Raw genomic sequence first — 13,223 nt, 5'->3', positions numbered from 1 at the left:
TATCCTGATTTTGTGATGATCAGATTTCAGTGTTTTAACATCCTGACTTTAATCACTCTTTCATTAGCTGCTATGCCTTCAATTGCCTGGGCACTATTGGAAAATCCCTCCCCAAATCTCAATGACACATTCTTCCTTTACTCCTTCAAAACCTATCTCTTTGATCAAGCTTTAATCATCTAACCTAATATCATCCTACATAGCTCATTCTTGTACTGTTATAATGCGCTTTGAAGCTCCTTGGGTCATTTTACGGTTAAGAACTGTACAAGTTGCTATTACAAAGGTCTAACTCGCGTTGATTTTGAGATAGACACCAATAATTAGAGAGTAGTTTGCAACTCCCTCTGCTGTTTTACCTGAGGATTGGCAGGCAACCTGACAATTCATTTCTCAACCTCAGATTCACAAAAGGTGAATGAACTTGCACCTAAGCTTTGCAATATTCCAGGAATTCTGAGTGATTGGCTTTTAATCAGCTTAACCACAGAAGATTGTATAATTTTCTAATAAAGTCATTTTAAATCCCAAAAAGACCTTTTGAAATTTTATAAGTCCTGTTCATTATAAACCCCAATATTGCTTGCATATCAAGGATGTTCAATTTTTGGGAAGGACATGCATAACGGTAAAGGAGGTGGTGGTGCACTGGTAATAAGTGGTAGAATCAGTGCAACATATCAGATCAGAATTACATATGGAACCATAAGACATAAGAGTGGAAGTGAGGCCATTCAGCCCATCGAGTCCACTCCGCCATTCAATCATGGCTGATGGGCATTTCAACTCCACTTACCTGCATTCTCCCCGTAGCCATTAATTCCTTGTGACATCAAGAATTTAACAATCTCTGCCTTGAAAACATTTAGCGTCCCAGCCTCCACTACACTCTGCGACAATGAATTCCACAGGCCCACCACTCTCTGGCTGAAGAAATGTCTCCGCATTTCTGTTCTGAATTGACCCCCTCTAATTCTAAGGCTGTGTCAATGGGTCCTAGTCTCCTCGCCTAATGGAAACAATTTCCTAGCGTCCACCCTTTCCAAGCCATGTATTATCTTGTAAGTTTCAATTAGATCTCCCCTTAATCTTCAAAACTCCAATGAATACAATCCGAGGATCCTCAGCCGTTCCTCGTATGTTAGACCAACCATTCCAGGGATCGTCCGTGTGAATCTCTGCTGGACACCCTCCAGTGCCAGTATGTCCTTCCTGAGGTGTGGGGATTAAAACTGGACACAGTACTCCAAATTGGGCCTAACCAGAGTTTTATAAAGCCTCAGTAGCACAACAGTGCTTTTATATTCCAACCCTCTTGAGATAAATGACAACATTGCATTCGCTTTCTTAATCACAGACTCAACCTGCATGTTTATCTTTAGAGAATCCTCGACTAGCACTCCCAGATCCCTTTGTACTTTGGTTTTAAGAATTTTCTCACTGTTTAAAAAATAGTCTATGCTTTTATTCACGTTGAATTCCATCAGCCATTTCCTGGACCACTCTTCCAAACTGTCTAGATCCTTCTGCAGCCTCCCCACTTCCTCAGTACTACCTACCTGTCCACCTAACTTCGTATCATCGGCAAACTTCGCTAGAATGCCCCCAGTCCCTTCATCCAGATCATTAATATATAACGTGAACAGCTGCGGCCCCAACACTGAACCCTGCGGGACACCGCTTGTCACTGGCTGCCATTCCAAAAATGAACCTTTTATCCCACTCTCTGCCTTCTGTCAGACAGCCAAGCCTCAATCCATACCAGTAGCTCACCTCGAACACCACAGGCCCTCACCTTGCTCATCAGCCTCTCGTGTGGCACCTTATCAAAGAACATTTGGAAGTCTTGATAGACCACATCCACTGGGTTTCCCTGGTCTAACCTACTTGTCACGTCTTCAAAGAATTCCAACAGGTTTGTCAGACACGACCTCCCCTTGCTAAATCCATGTTGACTTGTTCTAATCAGACTCTGCTCTTCCAAGAATTTAGAAACCTCATCCTTAATGATGGATTCTAGAATTTTACCAACAACCGAGGTTAGGTTAATTTTTCTAATTTTCCATCTTTTGTCTTGATCCTTTCTTGAACAAGGGGGTTACAACAGCAATCTTCCAATCATCCGGGACTTTCCCTGACTCCAGTGCCTTTTGAAAGATCTCAACCAATGCCTCTGCTATTTCCTCAGCCACCTCTCTCAGAACTCTAGGGTGTATCCCATCGGGGCGAGGAGATTTATCAATTTTAAGACCTTTTAGCTTTTCTAGCACTTTCTCTTTTGTAATGGCAACCATACTCAACTCAGCCCCCTGACTCATTAACATAGAGACCATCAATCAGTAGCAAAAGTATTTGGGTATAGTATTAATCAAGAGAAGCATATGCTCTGGATAATACAATAATAGTGGGTGACTTCAGTCTGTAGATAGACTGGTTAAACCTAATCAGCACAAATGCTACACAGGTTGTGTTTCCGAGTGTGTTTGGGATGGTTTTCTTGAGCAGTAAGTTGAGAAATTAGAGAATGTGCTATTTTTGGTCTATGTAATTAAAAGGGCTAATTAATAATGTTATAAAGAACCTTTAGAGATGGGTGACCATAATATGTTAGAATTTTACATTATGTTTGAAAGTGGTTCAGTCTGAAACCAGGATGATAAATTTAATAAAATAAATTGTGAAGATATGGGGTAGGGAGAAAATTGACTGAAGCAGAGTGGAATAGCACATTAAAAGGCATTGATTATACATAGACAGTGGCTAGTATTAAAGAAATACTACAGTTAACAGCAAACCATCTAAAAAACATAAGTCAGTTGTAGCTAACAAAAGAAGTTAAGGATTGGGGAGTATTGCTGAACAAAGAGACCTTGGGGTGCAGGTTCATAGTTCCTTGAAAGTAGAGTCTTAGGTAGATAGGATAGTGAAGAAGGTGTTTGGTATGCTTTCCTTTATTGGTTAGAGCATTGAGTATAGAAGTTGAGTGGTCATGTTGTGGCTGTACAGTACATTGGTTAGGCCTCTTATGGAATATTGTGTGCAATTCTGGTCTCTCTCCTATAGGAAGGACGTTGTCAAACTTGAAAGAGTTCAGAAAAGATTTACAAAAATGTTGCCATGGTTGGAGGGTTTGAGCTATAGGGAGAGGTTGAATAGGCTGAGGCTGTTTTCCCTGGAGCATCAGAGGCTGAAGGGTGATCTTATAGAAGTTTATAAAATCATGAGGGGTATGGATAGGATAAATAGGCAAAGTCTTTTCCTGGGTGGGCGAGTCCAGAACTAGCGGGCATAGGTTTAGGTTGAGAGGGAAAAAATTTAAAAGGGACTTAAGGGGCAACTTTTTCACACAAAGGGTGGTGTGTGTGTGGAATAAGCTGCCAAAGAAAATGGTGGAGGTTGGTACAATTGCAACATTTAAAAGGCATCTGGATGGGTACGTGAATAGGAAGGGTTTAGAGGGATATAGGCCAAGTGTTAGCAAATGGGATTAGATTATGATAGCTGGTCAGCATGAACGAGTTGAACCGAAGGGTTTGTTTCTGTTACATACATCTCTATGACTTTATGACAGAAAAGGTCTATAAGTTTCCAGGGAAGTAAGTTTAAATTTTACAATACAGCAAAGGAAGATCAAGAAGCTGATAAAGAAAGGGTGAATTGAATTTTAATGGAAATTGTAAAAAAGGATAAAACAAACTGTAATAGCTTCTTATGAACATAAAAAAATTGGCTATTACCAGTGTGGGTCATTTCCAGTCAAGAGTAAGAAGAGCTTAAAACAAAAGTACGAAACTGAAGATTTGAAATAAAACGAAGTGCTGGAGAAACTTAGAAAGTCTGTGAAGAGCACGAGGAGTTAACATTTTGAGCCCAGTGACGCTTCTTCATAACTGAATGGGGATGGCAAATGACTGTATTTATGTTGTTGACCGGGAGGGGAGGAGAAGAGTGTGGCGCAGATTGGGAGAGTGCCCGGAGCAGAAGACAAAGGGAGTGCTCATAGAAGTAAAGGCTTGATATTGTTTAAGTCAGTTGGTGGAAGACTGGCCTAAGATGTAGAGTGAGACCAATAATCGGTTCAATTCCCCTACACCGGCTGAGGATACCCTGGAGGACTCTCGTTAAACCGCCACCAGTGCATTGAAAGAGCAGCCCAGTTTGGTAGGATATGACGACTTGAAATATGTGAAGACAAAAGCAGGAAGACAGGATATGGAAGCAGTGAGTTTTATTTGCCTCTTGTGATGGTCAACCAAATGAAACTACTGCTCCGGATTTATTGTATTTTCAGTAATCTGCCGCCCGGTTGTTTTTTTTTGTATTTTTTTCTTTTGCATTCTACAGTAGGTCTGGGAACTTGTATTTAGTAACAGAAGGGGGCGTTTCCTGGACTTTTTTGTGTTATGTGTGGGTCCTTTGCTCAAGCTGTTAAGAATTTCACAATCAACGGATGAATGCTTTGAAACATTTACGAAATATTAAAAACCAAGAAATTCAGCTACTGTCATTGTTGTCAATCAGCTGGTTCCGATTGTCAGCACCTCCCTCCTCTGTTGCCAGGCTACAGTTCTGACCACAGCTCATACAGAGTGGATCCCACTACTTAGTTTATTTAAAGCAGCAGTGAATCGCAGATTTATTAGATGAGTTGAATTTGCTTTAAGTGGCAACTAAAATGAAATGTACAGGATTTCACCAAATCTAATGTTTCCCTTTCAAGATTACAGCTAAGAATGTATTAATTTTGTTCGGAATGGACTTTTCCATCACTATTGGCAACAGACAAACAACATCCTGCAGAATCCGAGCCAGGGAGTCCGGGACCTGTCAATCACCCGGCAACCCCGGGACCCAGGACTTGTCTATTACTCGTCCTCCTGGGTCCCTGGTGATTGAACCGTCGCTGTTAAATATAATGGGATCTGAGGTAGGGCTTACAGTTTCGGGAGAAATTTCACTGGCTGTGCATTATTTTTAATCGTTTGTTTTGACTTTTTTTTGGAACAGTCATTCCCGATCAGTTGCTAAAATCGTTACTTGTCTAGTGTCTCGGTTCAGATTGGAAACTGTATTCATAATGACAATGAACCCACACGTTAATAACATGGCTGATATCCTGGCAAATAAGCAGTTTATTCAAAGTGAACGGTAAGATTTTTAAAATTATCGTTTGTTTTAAATCACTGAACCCGGTGAAGATAATTAATGTTGTTTGTCTACAAATCTGAGATAATCAAGTCATTGGACAACAAGTTAGAGCTTCTTTCTAAATCTTTTACCATTGTTCCTTTCCCACCTCCTTCCTTGTGAGAGTCCAATGACTGCACAGTGTTGTTCAGCAGGTGTCTGATAGCCTCCAGGATCCAATTGCTCTCTCTGTTGGCAGTGTTCTCTCAGCTTTGCTCAAGTGACCGTTCTCGTGCTAGCATAGAAAATGAATACAAAAAGGGTTTTTGACGATGCAAAGCTTTTCCCTTGATTCTTGGTCCTTACCTCGCTTAATAGTCAACAGGCATTACTGCAAAGTGATCAGTAGCGTGGAGCCTGGCAAAATATTGAAACCTTCTCCTTCCTACACATATTGAAGCGGAGTAAACTTTGCCAGCCGTTCGTTTGTTGGCTGAAGACAGTTCGTGAGCTCAGTCACACACCAGCCTCTGGAAATGGCAACAATGCAGATATTTTCATATTTCTATCTTGATATTGCTTTTACTTCCATCACATCGAATGGTGCCATTACAAGGCTAAAAACCTGCAAAGAGGAACTTAGCTCCATGCTCTGTAACCGGCTTTGCACTGTCTCTGTGCAGAGTCAATAAGACCCTCAATTAGAAATAGAAGGACAATTATTCTGCCCCCTCCAATTAGGAACAGGCCATTCAGCCCCTCAGTTGGGAACTGGACAAAGAACACCAAAAGCTAAGTTTGATTTTGACTGGCTAATGTAATTCAGTGGAAGTATGTTGATTTTTAACAATTGAAATGCTGTATTTTAAGGCACGTCCCTTGGAGACAGAAAAAGCCCTGGCAAGATGTTGCTATCATCGACCTTGAGCCAGATGATGGATTATTGGTGACTCATGTCAATCAAACCAGTGGGTTGTTGGTATGTAACAGACCTGATCAGACTGAGGGCTGGATTGAATGTCAAATCTTGTGGGAGGTAGGTGGCGGTGGTTGCGTGGGGGTGGGGTGGGCGGGGGAATGTTGAACTGAATAATATTCCCCAAATTTGCAACAATATCCCCCAAGTACTCAACAGGCCAGGCTCCCAGAGTGGGAACTTGTACATACAGTCCAGCCTTCTTTTTTAAAAAAATCTTTCTGTGAGGTTTCTCAGAGATTTTGTCATCTTAATTTGGTGACTGAGAGACAGAGTTAAACTTGTGCCACTTAAAATCTTTCTCAGTTTGAACAGAGGGATGTTTGCACTTGCTCAGGGCAGAGTTTGGAACATTGAACCTTTTCTATATGTTCAATGCTTAAGTGGCCCCTAGTTTTTGGACACACTGCCAGGTTGTGATGGTAACATTTGAAAATTCTTTCTGACTATCATTCATTTCGTACAAGCTTACAGCACAGAGGAAACCATTCATCCCATTGTATTTGTGCCAACTCTTTGAATGAGTTATCAATTGTTTTTATTCTTTTACAGCATGTGCATATTGCTGGGTTGGGGGCGGCTGGGGGGGAGGGGCAGCATTTGTTGCCCGTCCCTAATGGCATTGAGGAGATGGTGGTGAATCGCCTAGTGAATAAAGATTGAGATGACAGACCCCACAAATGGTGGTGTTGCTCATTCAGTGTTCAATGATCAGAAGTGGAGATCGCCACATCTGGTTTCCTAAATACTTCCCTAGAGAATGGAATTGGACAACACTGTTTCTATGTTTCTGAAGAGGGGCATGTACCTGGGAAACATTGAGTTGCCGCAGCCCATTTGGGGTCAGTGCTGTCAAAGGATTGTGAGTAAGGGAGTTCCAGGATTTTGATCCAGAAAGAATGAAAGGACAGCAACGTAGTTCCAAATCAGGATGGTGTGTGGCTTGGAGGGAAATTTGTAGATGGTGGTGTTCCCGTGTATCTGCTACCTTTGTGGGTGGGAGAGTTCATGGGTTTGAGCCCAATTCCCGATCTCTTCTCTCCCTGTAGCCCTACTATTTTGTTTCTTTCCCAAGTATTTTTCCAGTTCCCTGTTTGGAAGCCCAGTAGGCAGCTCCCGAGGCTATGTTTTCTCATCCTGAAATGTGCAATTCTACATTGTGCCCGCTATAGAGAACAGAAGGGAAACAGCCGCTGCCCAGTGAAAACCAGACATCTGAGGAGTGGCTGGCCAATCACAGCTTGGATCACCAGAAATTGACACTTCAACATCTTCTAGCACACAGCAGGATCAGCACGTGAGTCTGACAGAAGCAATTTGCAGGCGGTGTACTATCTAAAACTTCTTTTAACTGCTTTCCTTCCCCCCTCACTTTAGGAAAAAGGATGTGATGAATGTTGAACAACTGCAGCTCAGCTTAGATATCATTGATAAGTTTGAATGCAGACTTCACCGGTAAGTTTTTTTTCCTGATTCCTCTCTTGAATATTTGCTTGTTCTATAAACGCAATAAGGAGTGAATGGATTGCGCAGGGACAGAGAGAATGGTCTCTGAATCTTGGGCGATACTGAGAGAGATGAATAGTTTTGGTTACAGATGGGATTGGGACAAACATCATAGAGGAGGAAGACTTGGGGGAAACGAGGAAGAAATAGCAACACTACTGGAGAGGAGAGAAAATCAAGCGGACAGATAGAGAAAAACTGGGGATAGAGAAAAAGATGTTAAGAACCTGTTTGCACTTATTTGACTATTTCTCAGCCTCAAAATTCCCCTGAACACTTTACAGACAAAATACTTTTAAACTGTTCCTGTAGAAATGTGGGGAACAGGGCAGAGTGATAGTGAAGCAATGAGAGGCTAAAGAAAGACTTGCTTTTATACAGATTCCTTTAGGACTTCAGGATGCTGCAAAGCACTTTACAGACGGAAGAGCATTTTGAAGTGTAGTCACTATTGTATGAATGGAAGCACCTCTTTGCACACAGCAGTATTTCATGCACAGCCTGTGTATTTGATTTGGAGATGCCGGTGTTGGACTGGGCTGTACAAAGTTAAAAATCACACAACACCAGGTTATAGTCCATCAGGCACTGCTCCTTCATCAGGTGGCTCTGCCTACAGTTCCATAGGCCTCAAATTCTCGAATTCCCTCCCTCCACCTCTTTGCCTATCTACCTCACTTTACTCCTTTAAGATACTTCTTAAAACATATCGCTTTGACCAAGCACTTGGTTATTTGACCTGACATCTCCTTGCATTGCTCAGTGTTCCATAACCAACTGATGAAGGAGTAGTGCTCCGAAAGCTAGTGCTTCCAATTAAACTTGTTGGACTATAACCTGATGTTGGGTGATTTTTAACTGTGTATTTGATGGCAGATTTATCCAGGAAATTATTGACTGGGACTCTTGTGGCACAGTTGTAGTGTCCTTACCTCTGAGGCAGGGGTCTGGGTTCAAGTCCCATCTAGTCAAGAGGTGTGTCAAAACAACTCTGAACAGGTTGATTAGAAATATTGGGTAATCACTGACTAACCCTGGGTATTGCTGTGATGACACCATTTTAATTGCAGGTATTCATTTCAGGAGAAAACCCCTCACATACAAGCGATTCACAAAATCCCTACAGTGCAGGAAAAGGTTATTCAGCCCATCGAGTCTGCACCGACCGTCCAAAGAGCATTCCAGCCAGACCTAGCTCCCAACCTATTGCTGTAACCCCACATGTTACTGCGGCCAATCCACCAAACCTGCACATCTCTGGAGGGAGGAAACTGGAGTACCTGAAGGAAGCCTTCAAAACTGAGGGAAATGGTTTGCAGCATCCTGAAGTATAACAAACCTCTGCCACCAATTGGTAACCAAGGAAATAAGGGTCTTATGGTGCAGTGAAGTGCCCCTACCTCTGGCCCAGGGGCCCACATTCAAGACCCACCTATTCTAGAGGTGTGTACTTACATGTCCAAATAGTTTGATCATAAATATCTTGAAACTAGCCTGATAACAATCAAAAACAGTTCACTTTCCATTGCTAGCAAACACACAATATAAATCATGTGAATGAAGATTGAGATGACAGATCCCATAAATGGTGGTGTTGCTCATTCATTATTCAATGATCAGAAGTGGAAATCACCACATCTGGATTCCCAAGCACTTCCCTGGAGAATGGAATTGGACAACACTGTGAACATTGTTTCAATGTTTCTGAAGAGGGGCCTATACCTGGGAAACATTGATTGTGCTGAGCAGTGGGAGAATTAGGCAGGATAGAGATTCTACAATGGTGCCTGATTATCTCTGGGAGTCCATTTGAATGAAACAGAGCCTGTGGTTGTATGAAGTCTCTTGAAAAAAATCGGCTGGATGGGCTGAATTACCTTTATTCTGTGCTGCCAAGCATTTCTTGCAATTCCCTTCGCAAACCTGAATTGATCTAACTCTCACCAAATCCTTTCCAACAATGACTGTAATGCTGACTGATCTGCATTGACCCCTGTGTCAAGCAACATTTATATTTTGAAATCCTCATCCCTCTTTTCAAACTCCTCCATTGCCTGCCCCTCCCTAATCCATCCATAAACCCTCCAAGATTCTGCATTGCTCTAATTCTAGCCTCCTAGCTTTTCAAATCAGAATTGTTCCATCATTGTGGCTTTCCATAGGCCTCAGGCTCTCAAATTCCCTCCCTGCACCTCTTTGCATATCTACCTCACTTTCCTCCTTTAAGATACTTCTTAACCAAATGCTTGGCCAAAGCAATATGTTTTACTTGACCTGACATCTCTTGGCATTGCTCAATGTTCCATTTTATTTATTAACCTTTCTGTGCAGCACATTAGAATATTTTCATACATTAAAGGTGTTATATCAATTTAAGTTGCCATTCTTCCTCATATAATGGTCAAACTCTGCTCAGGTCTTTGTTCAGACCTATCTCATTTAAATATTTTCAGAATGACTGACCTTTATCACCAACGGATGGAATGGCTGATGGAAGGGAGCAGAAAGGTGAGTTTTCCCTCTTTATGATCCAGAACAGAGTCATCGGTAGTAAGAGGCCAATTTCTTTCCACCAGCTCTATATAAATATAACATGTTTTATTCTCTGTCAGAGATCAGTATCTGCTTTAAAGCAGGAACATGGCAATCCTGACTTGAAGAAGTCTACTTTGGAATTTGGACCTGGCCTATTATAAGGCAACACTCACCAAACAACTTTCAAAAGGTGTTCTCAAAGACAAATTAAAGACAGAGTTCCTGATTAATTGAAATTAAATGCTCAGATTCTACATCTGTTGTGAAGTGTTGGTATTTTTAATGAGCAGTTTTGTGATCATAGCTTTTTTTTAAATTAATGTGATTGAACATTTTTAATGTAATAATTATTTACAAGTTCATGCAACAGTTTTTTTTGGGGGGGTGGGTGTTAATATGACTAGGATTTTGTCAGTTTCTTCCCCACCATGAAAACCATTGATTCTGTTTTGTTAAATACCTCTCTAACCTTGTATCTGCCGTTAGATGTTCGGCTTGGTGAAAGGGTCTCGGGTCGGTCTTCTTATCGACTCCTCTGATGCAAACTGTGGGCTTGGCCGACTGCAGGACTTTCAGGCAGCTCTCCTGGTTAGTGTGTTGGCAGCTTAAAGGCTATTGCGTAGTGGGGGAAAAGACCATTTCATTTGGAATAGCTGCTGTGAGGTAGATTTGTAGTGTCACGTTGAACTCTGTTTCTTGATTCACAGCGTCTGCTGGACGAACAGCTCTGTTTTAGGAAGCAGTTTTATTTCCTCTCCTTTGGTAGTGACCTCTCTGAACTCTGGGAGACCCCACGGGATGTGAACATCCGCACGTAAGTGACATTTGTTTGCTCGTCCTGTTTCCATTATGGATTGACATTTGCCTGTCACTGGTGGCCATGCCTTTAGCTCCTCCAGAGCCCAACTTCTTCCTTACCCCTCTGAGACTCTCTTTCCTCCTTCAAAACCTTTCTTACAAACATCTCTTTGCCACCTGCCCTAAAATCTGCTTGTGTGGCTTGACATCAACCTTCATGTGTAAATCACTCCCGTGAAGCACTTTGGGAAGTTTTTCTGTGTTTGTGGTTGTTGTCAAAGGAGTGGGGATTGAGGTTCCATTGCTAACATTGCAGGAGCTGATGAATGCATCATCATTCTCACACGGTCTGCCCAATTTGATCGATGGTTGTGCTGTTGTTTGTCACAGCTTAGACGAAGCAAGGCAATGGGTCCGAGATCTCCAGCCCAGTGGGAGCTGTAACCTACTAAAGGCCATGAAGAAAGTAATGAAAGTGAAGAAGTTGAATACTCTTCTCATTATCCTGGGGTCATGGTAAGAAAACATAAGCAATGAGTTGGCGGTGTCTCATTTGTTATATTTACATGCCGAATGGGAAGTAACACACGGGCCTCATGATCTATGAGAAGAGACTGAGTGGATTGGACCTGATTTCCCTGTGGTTTAGAAGAATGAATGGTAATGACAATGAAACATATAAGATTCTGAGAGGGTCTGACAGGGTGGGTGATGACAGGTTGTTTTCTCTGATCACAGAGTCTAGAACTCAGGTTTACAGTTTCAGAATAAGGGACCGTCCATTTCAAACTGAGATGAGGAGGAATTTCTTCACTTTCAGTTTTGAATCTTTGGAATCCTGTGGCCCTTGTATGTTCAGTTATTGAACACATTCAAGGGAGATTCACTTTTGGGGTATTATGAGAATTAAGGCATTTGGGGATCAAATGGAGAAGTAGAGTTGAAATGAAAGATCAACTGTGATCTTATTGAATACTTTTATGCGCTTTTATCTGATATTCTTTCATGCAATGTGGGAGCAGCTGACAAGGCCAGTGTTTAGTTCCGTTGAGCTGAATGTTTCAGAGGACAGTTAAGAGTCGGTTACATTATTGTGGTCTGAATTCACATGAAGGCTGTATAAGAATTTGAAACTTCCTTCCCTAAAGGATATCGATGTGCTTTTTACTTTTGTGTTTCTAAAATCTGGGGATGAAATGAGAAAGAAAAACAGTTTTTAGAGGAGTAAGGTGATGGCCTAGTGGTATTATCGCTAGACAATTAATTCAGAGACCCAGATACTATTCTGGAAATTAGGTTCAAATCCTACCATGGTGGAATTTAAATCAATAATATCTGGAATTAAGATTCTTATGATGAGTAGTTATGAAAATCCCATCCAGGTCTCTAATATGCTTTGGGGGAGGAAATCTTCCATCCTTATCTCTTGACTCTTAACTGCTGTCTGGGCAATTAGGGATGGGCAATAAGTGCTGGCCTAGCTAGTGACACCTTCATCCCATGGATGAATAAAAGAAAACAGTGTTTCATTAGTAACCTAATAGCCATAGCAGGCATTGTGACTAACTGTTTGATCGAGAAGTAAGTGAAGTTCAGATTGCACATGATCTAGAGATGGGGCTGTGAACTGATACAGCTCCTATTGGCAACAAGTTGATTGGTCTGCGGACTAGTGACAGTTATCAGTGACAGAGACCTTTTGCTTCTCGATAACTGTGTGATTGGTACTTGGCTGCTGAACAGCTTGGAGCTGAGAGTTACAGGGAGAGAGAAGGCAAGAGGTTCTCCCAGGCCAGCAGCTGTGTGTTTACTGCAATCCAAGACTCAGTTTAAACCTGAAGAAAACAGGCTACCTTTCTTCCAGCAGTTAATGTCAGCTGTGACATTTGAATTGATAAATCTGTAACATTTTCAAAGGAAACTCAGTACTTTGTATTTCTTATGAAACTGGTGGAAACATCAAGAGAGAGAGATATCTGAGCATCGAGGACATGGTGAGCTGATTCCATCTTATCGTCAGAAACAGAAAGCAAAGACCCTGAATTGCCTTTCCAATTTTTCCACCTTTGCCAATAACCTGTCTCCCTGATCGCAAGATGGTGGCACAATAGGATGATCCAACTGGACCTTCCCTGTTTCGCTAGTTCCTTTTCCTTTTTCTTTCTTTTTTTCCCTCATTTCTGCAGTTTTTCTTCCCCCTTCCCCAACTTTCAACTTCTTAAACTTATTCTGCCCAGAGGTAATGGAGAACAGTGGCAAGTCCAAGTGCAGAAAAAGAGTC

At 41.7% G+C, this 13,223-nt stretch overlaps 1 protein-coding gene across 5 annotated transcripts in view; it reads left to right on the top strand.

Moving 5' to 3' along the window:
- The first annotated feature begins 3,964 nt into the window (after positions 1-3,964).
- vwa3a (von Willebrand factor A domain containing 3A) overlaps positions 3,965-13,223 on the top strand; it is a 43,248-nt gene continuing 33,989 nt past the window's right edge. The window contains exons 1-9 of one of the 5 annotated variants that reach the window (XM_060840603.1): positions 3,965-4,221; positions 4,721-5,148; positions 5,998-6,106; positions 7,276-7,400; positions 7,481-7,558; positions 10,063-10,117; positions 10,631-10,732; positions 10,852-10,958; positions 11,333-11,458. In XM_060840603.1, coding sequence (XP_060696586.1) covers positions 5,078-5,148; positions 5,998-6,106; positions 7,276-7,400; positions 7,481-7,558; positions 10,063-10,117; positions 10,631-10,732; positions 10,852-10,958; positions 11,333-11,458 — 773 coding nt within the window. In that variant the 5' untranslated portion in view covers positions 3,965-4,221; positions 4,721-5,077. Of the gene's footprint in view, positions 5,149-5,997; positions 6,164-7,275; positions 7,401-7,480; positions 7,559-8,692; positions 9,053-10,062; positions 10,118-10,630; positions 10,733-10,851; positions 10,959-11,332; positions 11,459-13,223 lie in introns of those variants that run through there. The other 4 variants (XM_060840604.1, XM_060840606.1, XM_060840607.1 and 1 more) reach the window with 4 other exon arrangements.

Source organism: Hemiscyllium ocellatum, chromosome 20 (assembly GCF_020745735.1).
Source record: "Hemiscyllium ocellatum isolate sHemOce1 chromosome 20, sHemOce1.pat.X.cur, whole genome shotgun sequence".
NCBI lineage: Eukaryota > Metazoa > Chordata > Chondrichthyes > Orectolobiformes > Hemiscylliidae > Hemiscyllium > Hemiscyllium ocellatum.
This window is presented reverse-complemented; position numbering and strand designations above follow the sequence as displayed.